This window comes from Cervus elaphus, chromosome 11, assembly GCF_910594005.1.
Source record: "Cervus elaphus chromosome 11, mCerEla1.1, whole genome shotgun sequence".
Classification (NCBI taxonomy): Eukaryota; Metazoa; Chordata; class Mammalia; order Artiodactyla; family Cervidae; genus Cervus; species Cervus elaphus.
In genome coordinates, this window is record NC_057825.1 from 99,096,531 (window position 1) to 99,109,059 (window position 12,529).

General features: G+C 42.4%; 1 protein-coding gene across 9 annotated transcripts in view; it reads right to left on the bottom strand.

The window, feature by feature from the left end:
* The window catches only part of VWA3B (von Willebrand factor A domain containing 3B), a 185,823-nt gene that overhangs the window by 130,563 nt on the left and 42,731 nt on the right, over positions 1 to 12,529 (bottom strand). For all 9 annotated transcript variants that reach the window (XR_006343688.1, XM_043918665.1, XM_043918664.1 and 6 more), the window contains one exon: positions 557 to 682. Coding sequence is in view for 8 of the 9 variants with exons in the window: in XM_043918665.1 (XP_043774600.1) it covers positions 557 to 682 (126 nt within the window). In the remaining variant the exon portion in view is untranslated. The remainder of the gene's footprint in view (positions 1 to 556; positions 683 to 12,529) is intronic.

The window sequence follows — 12,529 nt, forward strand, 5'->3', positions numbered from 1 at the left end:
AGCAAAAATCCTGTTAAGATAGTTTATCCAGAATCCCTCACTCTCCATATCTGAGAAAAATTCCTCATACCCAATTGTCGCCCAGGTGATGTCTGATCACCTCAACCTACTTTCAGCAAGAATCCTGTCAGATAGGTTTAGCCAGAAACCCCCTTTGATCCCTGATGTTCTTCTCAGTAATTTTCCATCCAGCAGCCCTCCACCCTGCTCCTTGGGTGCAAATCCCCACTTGCTCATGTTTATTAATAACTGACTCCACTTTCATACTGAGGTCTCTTTTCCCTTCTTGCAATAGTCCCTGAATAGAACCTTGTTTTTTTTAACGATTTGGCTGTCCGTCTCTGGTTTTGCTTTGACAACCAATAGACACACATATGTGCACGCATACACAGACACACACACAACAGAGCTCTGGAGAGTCCCCTCAGGAGCTCCTGCCAGCTGGACTAAGGAGCTCTCCTTGGTAAGGAACCTGGAAACAGTCCCAATCCCCAATCAGTAGCAGTTACAACTCAGTATTGACTCTTTCACACTCGTGCCTGTCAACAGCACCCACCATGGTCTGTTGTGGCCACGCTGGTCTTGGGAGTCTCGGCCACCAGCCTCTGGATCTGGGCCAATGTGCTGCCAGCTTCCTCCATCTCCCTCCAGATGAGAAACACATCTTCTCTGACCCCAGCTCCTGAAAGGGAAACCCATGTGAGCAAGTGACTGCAGGAGGCTCCAGAACCCTCTGATGGTCTGAGCAGGCCTGGCACACCCTGGCCAAGTTTTTAGAATATTTCTGAACATCAAATTCCATTTTTCCCACTAATTCTTTCTGAGATTCAGAAGTGAAATCCCTAAGAAAATGCTGTCATCTCAAGAAATCATAAATGCAGACTTTAGGATGCAATAAGTCCTCATAAAGGAAATATTTGTAGCAGCCAATATATTTTAAGATGAGTTTATTGATAACACTCAAATAAAATAAAGAGTAAAAATATTCAAAAAGCATCCAATGAAAGCCAGAGTCATCACTGTGGGGCAGGGAACCTCTACGGTCTATGAAAGCAATACCCCTCAACTCTTGACCAAGTTGAGACTTTCTGCTCTTCTGAGACCACCTTCACAATTTGGTATTTTTCCCTAATGTACTAACAATTCTTTGGCCTCATTTTCTGGAACTCTGCTGTCTCAGTTAAGGGTTTGGTTTGGCTGTGTGTCTTTTTTTTTTTTTTTTTAATGATACGGCTAAATTAAAAATAGACATTTATATCATTGTAGCAATCAATCATTCAGTCAATCAAAGTTCATCCCATGGGTAAGAGGTCCAATGCTGGGATAGAAGCTCTGCCTCCACTAAGATCCTGGCTCTAACATGTGAGTAGTTTGAGAGGTTAAAGTTGGTGTAGGAGGAGGAGGGAGACGGGTGTGACTATAAAAGTGCAACACGAGGGAACCTGGGGCAGCATATTGACAGCATTAATATCAATATGCTGGTGGTGATATCATCATATAGTTTTGCAAGATGCCAAAAAGAGCAGGTGGGTGGGACTTCCCCAGTGGTCCAGTGGTTTAGACCTCACCTTCCAATGGAGTGGGTGTGGGTTCGATTTTGGGGAGTTAAGATCCCACATGCCTTGGAATCAAAACACCAAAATGTAAAACAGAGGCAATATTGTAACAAATTCAATAAGAACTTTAAACATGGTCCACATAAAAAAAATCTTAAAAAAAAAAAGAGCACGTGGGCATTTCTTACAGCTACAGTTCTCTCTACCTACAGTTCTCTCCACCTTGTCCGCTGTGCATACGAGGTCAGCGGCAACTCCAACAGGCAACCACACTTGGCAGATGCCACTCACCCATTTTCAGTGGCATCTGTGGGCCCAGCCACCACCCGGCACCACTTAAGGCATCGTGGGGGCTACAGGGGAGTCTCTGCTCTGGGGTTCTTCTAAAAGGTTGTGTAGATAAGAATTCAGCAGATATATTCTCTAGTTTTAAAGATTCCATTTCAAAAAACTTTATCCAAAAAAAAACCCCATACACAACAAATCTATTTCACAGACTGTATGCAGTTGGCTCAGAGAACACTGATGCTTTTACTTAAGTAAGCTGAGTCCCAATTCTCTAATGATAAATACCTTTTCAGAGTACCTGCTATGTGCCTGGCATTGTGCTTAGGGCCTTCTAAACATTTTTTCATCTCTCTTCACGACAACTCTGCAGGCAAATTCTATTCCTATTTCTGTTTCACGATTGTGTAAATGGAGGCAGAGTTAGTTGTCCAAGCTCATACCAAGGTCAAAAGTGGAAGAGCAGGGTATCAAATCCAAGTTGATGTGACTGAACCAACTCAGCACCCTGACTAGTTGTCCTGGAATGGGGATGACTGGTTTATAGAGGCCCCTGCAGCCCCTCCCCCAGCTGCTGATGGCATCCCATTTAACAGTCCATAGATGCCTGAGATCCCACTACCACAGAGAATGAAGGACCACCATCAGGTCTAGGAGATGACACAGGAGATTTATCCACCCCCAAAAGACTGACCTTAAACCACTAGGACAGACTGGGGCAGACCAGAGTCAATGTTCCTGACTCTTAAAATGTAGTCCAGAAGGGCATGGTGAAGTTGAGGGACACTAGAGCTTTGCCCTCCTGAAGGATTGAGTGAGCGAGACAGTATTAATAGCCATATTCATTAAGAAGCAAGTGACAATCCCTGACAGAGATGGATAGCCACCAGTGCTCTGTAGCCATCAACAGCCCCAGGAGTGAAATGTGATGAGTGCCCAGCTCCACGCTGGGAACTCCAAAAATATCGCAGGCTGCTGCCAACTGCAAACCTGGAGCCCACAGGACTTTCTGACCCTGTGACAGCAAAGCTGACTTCCAGCTGCTTGCTTCAGCCTAGACGTGTTAAGTAGCAGGCTTCTCTCATTAAAAGCCTCAAATGAGTCAAGGCTTTCCATTTTCCCCAGGCTTGTCAATGATATGTCAAGAAGCGGACCACTCCTTCAGCATCAAAGGAAAAACTTCCAAGGAAATACAGTAGCCACTCACTGATCCAAGGACAAGAAAGTATGTTTAAGGGGCAGCAGTGAGCTGGGATGTGCTCCCCTGAGCAAGGAGTCACTAAGTCGTTAGAATTAGGCAGCTACACATTCCTACACTGGGGATCGGGAAACAAAACAACTCAGAACGACCCACCTAGGGCCTCCCTGGTGGTTCAGTGATAAAGAACCCGCCCACCAATGAGGAAGACACGGGTTCGATCCCTGATCCAGGAAGATTTCACATGCTGGGGAGTACTAAGCCCGCGCACCTTAACTGCTCTGTGCTCCAGAGCCTGGGAGCCCCCACCACTGAGCCCATGTGCCACAACTACGGAAGCCCACGAGCCCTACAGCCCTGTGCTCTGCAACAAAGACGAGCCACTGAAATGAGAAGCCTGCGCACTGCAGCTAGAGAGGAGCCCCTGCTCACCACAGCTAGGAACAAGCCAGAGCAGTAACAAAGACCCAGCACAGCCAAAAATAAAATAAACAAGTAGAATTATATATTAAAAACCTACCCATTTAACGAGGTTTGCTTTAAAAACAAACAGAATGAAACAAAACCAACTAGTAGACAAGAAAAAAAAAAAAACACAGGCAATAAAAAGCCTAACTTAGAAAGAAGGTAGAGGGTTTTTTTTATGACTTTAAAAAATATTTATTTATTTGGCTGTGCTGGGTCTTAGTTGCAGCATGTGGGATCTAGTTCCTTGACCAGGGATCAAAGCCAGAACCCCTGCGCTGGGAACTCAGAGTCTTAGCCACTAGACCACCAGGGAAGTCCCCAGAAGGTAGAGGTTTTATTTCAAGTTATCCTATAGGCAGTCAGAAAGAGAGATCATTTTTATCTGGGTCACTTCTAAGGAACTTAGATGGAAAATTAAAACAGCTGCAGCCAAGGAGACAGCCCCACTGAAAATAGAAGAGTGTGGAGGATGAGACACAAGAAATTTCAGTATTCAGAAAGCTCTGTGAGTTTGAAATTCTCCAGGTCAAATCAGAGAGGAGACGAAACCACAATGGATCCTGACCATCAAGGTATAAGCCATCTAGAGACCTGTCATGCACGGCAACAGGGTACCGTTCCTCATAGAGACACCAAGGTGACCTAAAGACCCTCCAGTCCAAAGGACTCTCTCCCCTCACCAACGCCTGACATCCCCCTAGGCCTTGTGGCAACAACTTGAAGGCTCCCAGAATGCTGACACCAGTTGGAGCTGGGGTCACATCAAGCTGCTGTTTGTCATTTGTACCCGGTACAGACTTCTCAGACTGGCTAGTTCAACATATGAATGAGACCCAGGTCAGCTATGTTTTGACGTTATCAGGGGAAGAGCTCACAGAGTACCTGCCACCAAACACCATCTCCCTGTTAAACTTGTCTCACCTGCAGCATAAAGTCCAGTTGTCAGAGTCCAATTCATTAATCTTTTTAAATTTAATTAATTAAATTATTTTTGACTGTGCTCGGTCTTCATTGCCGTATGCAGGCTTTCTCCAGTTGCAGTGTGCGGGCTTCTCACTGCAGTAGCTTCTCCAGTTGCAGAGCACAGGCCCAGTAACTGGAGCACATGGGCTTAGTTGTTCCATGGCATATGGAATCTTCCCGGACCAGGGATTGAACCCGTGTCCCCTGCATTGGCAGGTGACTCTTAACTACTGGACACCAGGGAAGTTCCCATTATTCTATTCATTTGGCAAATACTCATTGAGCACTTAGTATACATGGTGAGTGGACACTGTCAAGTGAGCAGAGCCCTGCTCCCTGAGCTGGCATTTAAGTCCAGGGCTCAAGGTCCCCCAGTACATCCCTTCTAATAGTTTGCCACCATGAACCCGGCCAGAGCACTGTCCTCCCAGCTCTCCAGGGCCCCTGCATCTACCCTGTGCTCCCAATCGGGGGCTCATAGCCCACCACTGCACTTACCCAACCCCTCCCTTCAATCAAGGCACCGGCCTGATTCCATCATCAAGCTTTGCCCAGCCTCTCCATGAAACGGCCATCTGCCTTCTGCCCCTTCTTAACTCCCATGAAATGACCCAGCCACAACCGCAGCTCTCAGTGCTTTTGCTGCCAGGACACACTCTCAGGCCGCACGCCGTTAGACAGGCTGGCGCCATATGCAATTCCTGGCTGCCTGGCATGTCAACCTCCACTTCCAAAGAGCACAGAGAAGCATCGGGCAGAGATGGTGAATTAATGTATCCAGACCTTGAATCCAGGCTAATTTAAGTCAATCCTTCACAAACACAAGGCTTTATTTTTAGTAAGCAGCTGCTAACAACACAGCTCACCACTCAGCACTGTGTCCAGGGCCATCCTGGGGCCGAGAGCTGTCATCTACAGCTTTTCTATGGTATCAGCCTGCAGAGTTGGATTACAGGTTCTGTTTGCAAGGGCACAACATCTCTTCTGTCTTTATATCCTCCAAGGCACTCAGCACAGGATCCAGAGTTTCCAGTAAGAATTCCTATCCTTCCTCCTTTCATTTTTTTTATGAAGAAACAATGACCGAGTATCTAACATGTTCTTTCCTCAAGGAATTGCACTATCTCATAACTGACAGCCCCTAATCATGCAAGAAACTCTTCTGAATGGTATATAACAGACTTATATCATTTGAGCATATGGCTATGCCCTAGGTGTGCTGGATATTGACAGTGACATGCCCTAAAGTAGTAAGCTGTTTACTTTTAGATCTTCATGCCACAGCAAGGAAAGGCTCACCTCTCCCTCCAATATCTGAAATGTTAGCAATACCAGGGGCAGGAGGAGAAAGGTGATTAAATTAAATTAAAACCACTCTCAGCAACTGTGAATCCCAGACCACCCCCTGGGTTGGACTGTGAGCTTGTTAAGTGTGTGGCCCTTTCCCCATGGCCAGGGCTCTTGCGGGAGGAACTGGCACCCCTGGGTGGACTGCCTGAGCCCTAAATGCCTACTCAGCTTTAAGGATATAAAAATGCTGAAGGTGACTCTCAAAGGCTGAACTTTCAGGAAAACACGGCACATCTCTTTTCAGAAAGTGATGAATCATTTAAAAATAATAATAAACAATGAGGTAATTAAAATTCCAAGAGATGTAAAATTATAATATGGATCTGATAAAAGGGGACATATTACATCTATAAAGGGATTGAAAGTGGCGAAATTGTTAGCTTTTGTTATAATGGGAAAATTCGCAGTTCCTTGTGTTAAATTACATATTAAAATATTTTGCTCAGCCTCGCCCTATGGAAATTAACCACTAATTCAGTTCAGTTCAGTCACTCAGTCATGTCCTACTCTTTGCGACCCCATGAACTGCAGCACGCCAGGCCTCCCTTTCCATCACCAACTCCCGGAGTTTACCCAAACCCATGTCCATTGAGTTGGTGATGCCATCCAACCATCTCATCCTCTGTCATCCCCTTCTCCTCCTGCCCTCAATCTTTCCCAGCATCAGGGTCTTTTCCAATGAGTCAGCTCTTCGCATCAGGTGGCCAAAGTATTGGAGTTTCAGCTTCAGCATCAGTCCTTCCAATGAACACCCAGGACTGATATCCTTTAGGATGGACTGGTTGGATCTCCTTGCAGTCCAAGGGACTCTCAAGAGTCTTCTCCAACACCACAGTTCAAAAGTATCAATTCTTCGGCACTCAGCTTTCTTCACCATCCAACTCTCCCATCCATACATGACTATTGGAAAAACCATAGCCTTGACTAGATGGACCTTTGTTGGCAAAGTAATGTCTCTGCTTTTAAATATGCTATCTAGGTTGGTCATAACCTTCCTTCCAAGGAGTAAGCGTCTTTTAATTTCATGGCTGCAGTCACCATCTGCAGTGATTTTGGAGCCCAAAAAAATAAAGTCAGTCACTGTTTCCACTGTTTCCCCATCTATTTCCCATGAAGTGATGGGACCAGATGCCATGATCTTAGTTTTATGAATGTTGAGCTTTAAACCAACTTTTTCACTCTCCTCTTTCACTTTCATCAAGAGGCTTTTTAGTTCCTCTTCACTTTCTGCCATAAGGGTGGTGTCATCTGCATATCTGAGGTTATTGATATTTCTCCCGGCAATCTTGATTCCAGCTTGTGCTTCTTCCAGCCCAGTGTTTTTCATGATGTACTCTGCATATAAGTTAAATAAGCAAGTGACAATATACAGCCTTGACGTACTCCTTTTCCTATTTGGAACCAGTCTGTTGTTCCATGTCCAGTTCTAGCAGTTGCTTCCTGAGTACATCATGAGAAATACTGGGCTGGAGGAAGCACAAGCTGGAATCAAGATTGCCAGGAGAAACATCAATAACTTCAGATATGCAGATGACACCACCCTTATGGCAGAAAGTGAAGAAGAACTAAAGAGCCTCTTGATGAAAGTGAAAGAGGAGAGTGAAAAAGTTGGCTTAAAACTCAACATTCATAAAACTAAGATCATGGCCTCTGGTCCCATCACTTCACGGCAAATAGATGGGGAAACAGTGGAAACAGTGACTGACTTTATTTTTCTGGGCTCCAAAATCACTGCAGATGGTGACTGCAGCCATGAAATTAAAAGACACTTGCTCCTTGGAATAAAAGCTATAACAAACCTAGACAGCATATTAAAAAGTGGAGACATTACTTTACCAACAAAGGTCCATCTGGTCAAAGCAATGGTTTTTCCAGTAGTCATGTACGGATGTTTGAGTTGAACCATAAACAAAGCTGAGCACCAAATAACTGATGCTTTTGAACTATGATGTTGGAGGAGACTCTTGAGAGTCCCTTGGACTGCAAGGAGATCAAATCAGTCCATCCTAAAGGAGATCAGTCCTGAATATTCATGGGAAGGACTGATGCTGAAAACTGAAACTCCAATCCTTTGGCCACCTGATGCGAAGAGCTGACTCATTGGAAAAGACCCTGATGCTGGGAAAGATTGAGGGCAGGAGGAGAAGGGGATGACAGAGGATGAGATGGTTGGATGGCATCACTGACTTGATGGACATGAATTTGAGCAAACTCCAGCAGTTGCTGATGGACAGGGAAGCCTGGCGTGCTGCAGTCCATGGGGTGGCAATGAGCTGGACATGACTGAGCAACTGAACTGAACCGAGACCTTCTCATTTATCAGGTGAAGGTGTGACCTAAGGGAAGAAGAAGATTGAGTGTAGGTGGGCAATTCTTAAACCTTAAACTGAGATCCTATAGTTATGATGGGAAATTAAATTACCAAGTGGAAGCAAAATTGATATCCTAAGACTGTGGGGTTCCCTGAATAGGAACTTTGTCTTCTATTCCTTTTGAATTTCCTCCTCACCCCTATTGAGACTCCAAAGCACACACAAGGCATTTAATAAGTGCTTAATTAACCAGAGGACTGTCTCAGAGCAGTATTAATAAGAAATCCAAGGCAAACCATCATTAGAAGGAGCAGGACTTTGGAGATGACTAAAGTCTCAGCCTCGTAAACTGTAATGTGGCAACAGTTTTGGAAGTGCAGCTGCTCCGGCTCCATCTATTGAATTAAACTGAGTTCTCAGGAGCAGGAAGGAGACCTCTGAGAGAACCGCTCTCAGTAAACCATAAACAGGCACCAGTCGGTGCTTCTAAATTAAATTACAGCTTAGAAACAAAGAAGTGATGCCAAGTCTGAGTAATGGGCCTGCAAACTTTAAATATCTAATTCAAGATCACAATGTCTTCCAAGGATAAGGACTTGGTTGCTTTTTCTCCTTAAGCCAGACAGCCAGAACATACCTTAAAATAAGTAAATTTTGGTTTTGTAATACCTAGTTTCTTTCATGCATTTTTCCTTCATCAACACACAAAAAAGTTTAGTTTCCAAAGGTAGAATCAGCCAAACTTTTACAGCCACACCGTTTTTGGACTTCAGGACAATACCGTGGAGCAGAACAGATTTCCTAACACCATTTTGCCAGGTGTATTGGACACAAAAACTCAGAAAATCATCATCTTTTCCTATTACCCGAAATTCACTCCTTTTCTACTTCTTTTTTTTTTGCCCCTCACCTTTTTTTTTTTTCCACACTATACAGCATGGGGGATATCTTAGTTCCCCAACCAGGGATTGAACCCACGCCCCCTGCAGTGGCAGCTCAGCATCTTAACCTCTGGACTACAATGGAGTTTCCTTTTTTCCCATATTTTTTTAATTGAGATATAGTTATGCTATATAGTAAGTCTTTGTTGTTTATTTATTTTACATATAGTCATGTGTATCTGCTAATCCCAAACTCCTTATTTATCCCTCCCCCACCCTCTCCCTCTTGGTAATCACAAATTTGTTTTCAATGTCTATGAGTCTATTTCTGTTTTATAAACAAGTTCCTTTGTATCTATTTTGAGATTCCATATATAAGTGATATCATATGACACTTGTCTTTCTCTGACTTCACTAAGTATGATAGTCTCTAGGTCTGTGCCTATAAAGTCAACTAATACCTGAAAAAGGAGCCAAGAATCCTCACTCAATAGAAAAATTATAGTCTCTTCAATAAATGGTGTTGGGAAAACTGAATATTCACATGTAGAATGAAACTGGACCTCTATCTTATGCCACTCATCAAATCAACTCTAAATGGATTAAAGGCTTAAACATAAGTAAGTTAAATATTTTGAAACTGTAAAACTACTAGAAGAAAACATAGGGGAAAAGCCCCTTGATACAGGTTTTGGCAAAAATTTTTGAGGATATGACACCAACAGAGCAAGCAACAAAAGCAAAAATAAATAAGTGGGGCTATATCAAACTAAAAATTGTCTGCACAGAGAAAGAAACTATCAGTAAAACAAAAGGCAACCTATAGAATGGAAGTATAATAGATATTTACCAACCTTTTATCTTAGGAGGAGTTAATATAGAAAATGTAAAGGAACTCAAACAACTTAATAGCAAAAACACAAACAATCCAATTAAAATGGGCAAACAACTTGAATAGATATTTTTCCAGAGAAGACATACAAACGGTCAAGAGATACATGAAAAGGAGCTCAACATCACTAATTATCAGGAAAAAACAAATCAATACCACAAGATATCACTGAAAATCTGTTAAAATGGCTATTATAAAAAGACAAGAGTGTTGGTGAGAATGTAGAGAAAAGGCAACATTTGTGCACTGTTGATGGGAAATGTAAACATGTGAAGCCACTACAAAAAACAGGATGGAGATTCCTCAAGAAACTGAAAATAGAACTATCATATGATCCAGCAATCCCATTTCTGGGTACATAACCAAGCAAAATGAAATTACTGTCTTAAAGAGACATCTGTACTCCCATGTTCATAGCAGCATTATTTACAACAGTCATAACATGGAAATAACCTAATTATCCACCGACAGATGAATGGATTTAGAAAATGTGATTTTATATCTTATTTTTTATGGGTATAAAAATTTAAAACATCTATCTATGCAATATTAATCAGTCATGAGATAGAAGGAAATCTTCTCATTTGTAACAACATGAATGAACCTTGAGGGCAGCTAAGCGAAATAAATTAGAAAGGCAAATGCTATTATGATCTCACTTATATGTGAAAACAAAAAAAGCCAAAGTTGTAGAAAGAGGAAGTAGAGTGGTGACTGTCAGCGGCTGGGGTGAGAGAAATGGAGAGAAATTGGTCAAAAGGTACAAATTTCTAATTACTAGATGAATAAATCCTGGAGATCTAATGTATACTGTGGTGACTATATTTAACAATACTGTATTATACACTTGAAGGTTGCTAAGAGAATAGATATTGAATGCTCTCAAAACACAAGAAATGTAATTATGTGAGGTGATGGATGCTTTAACTAAGCTTATTGTGATAAACATTTCACAATATATGTGTATCATGTCATCATATTGTACATCTTAAACTTTCACAATATGTCAATTGTATTTCAATAAAGCTTGGTGGAATAAAAGAAACTCCTGGGCAACCAGGCAAAAAGACAAGTCACTTATGAAAGAAAAAAAATCAAGCTGGCCTTGGAGTTCTTCTCGGCAGCATGATCTATGAGAAGATACTGCAGCACAACCCGTAACACACACAAGACAAACAAAATGTGAGCCAGAGCTTTCCATCCAGCCAAGATGTCTTAAGTATAAAGAGGTAGAAAAGAACATTTGGAAACGCTGAGGATATTTTTTTCTCTGATTCCCTCCTTGGAGAAACTATTAGAAGATAAACTTTAGCCAACCAAGGGATGGCTTGGGAAACCAAAGCAGATGGACTGCAAGTGAGAACTAAATGTACTTAAGAGAAGAATTAAAACAAACACAAGAACTGGAATGACAGAAGAAAAGGTAAACAAATTTAGTCTTTGAGTTGCTTACCTTGGGGTAGTAACAGGAGAGTAACCCACAGGATGATGATGGCTATGACAATAACAAGGTATAAATTATTGGCTGGTTAACTACATACCAGGTACTGTGTAAAACACTGTGTGTGCGTGTATACACACACACAGTGTTTTATACAGTGTATACACACACACACACATATACACACATATATACACATATACATATATATATAAATATATTCCTAACAACTCATAAGGTGAACGTCATCAGGCGTGCTGCATGCTCAGTCACTTCAGTCGTGTCTGACTCTTTGCAACCCCATGGACTGTAGCCCGCCAGGCTCCTCTGCCCTTGGGATTCTCCAGGCAAGGATACTGGAGTGGGTTGCCATGTCCTCCTCCAGGGGATCTTCCTGGCCCAGGGATGGAACCCAAGTCTCTTATGCCTCCTGCAATGGCAGGTGGCTTCTTTGCCACTAGTGCCATGTGGAAAGGCCCAAACATCATCATCTCCATTCATAAATAAGAAAGCTAAAGATCAGATTAGTTAAGTACCTTAACTAAGATCACATAGCTAAGTGATAAATCCAAACCTAGGTCTGGCTCCAAAGTCTGGGCCTTTCATTTTACTGCATTTGAGTTCCCTGAACATAGTACAACACCTTATTTCTCTCTGCCTCCTCATCATTTAACACCAAAAATATAATATACAGCAATATGCTTCCCAGGTGGCACAGGGTAAAGAATCCACCTGCCAATGCAGGAGATGCAAAAGATGCGGTTTGATCCCTGGGTCTGGAAGATCCCCTAGAGAAGGAAATGGCAACCCACTCCAGTATTCTTGCCTGGAGAATCCCATGGACAGAGGAGCCTGGTGGGCTAAAGTCCACGGGGTCATAAAGAGTTGGACATGACTGAGCAACTGAGCACATGGCACAAAAACAGTAATATAATATAGTATAATATAATAATAATTTATTAGTCCCATTTTATTTTATTTTTTTTTTATTAGTCCCATTTTATAGATGAGAGAAGGAAGCAGAAAGGTTAAATAACTTTCCCAAAGTTACACAGCTCCTTAAGTGATGATGCAGCTAGTGTGGCTCTAGAGCAATCCAATCCAATACTAATTCAATAGGTGAACCACATATATAATTTCTAATTTTCTAGTAGCCACAATTAAGTTAGGAAGAACTTAATTT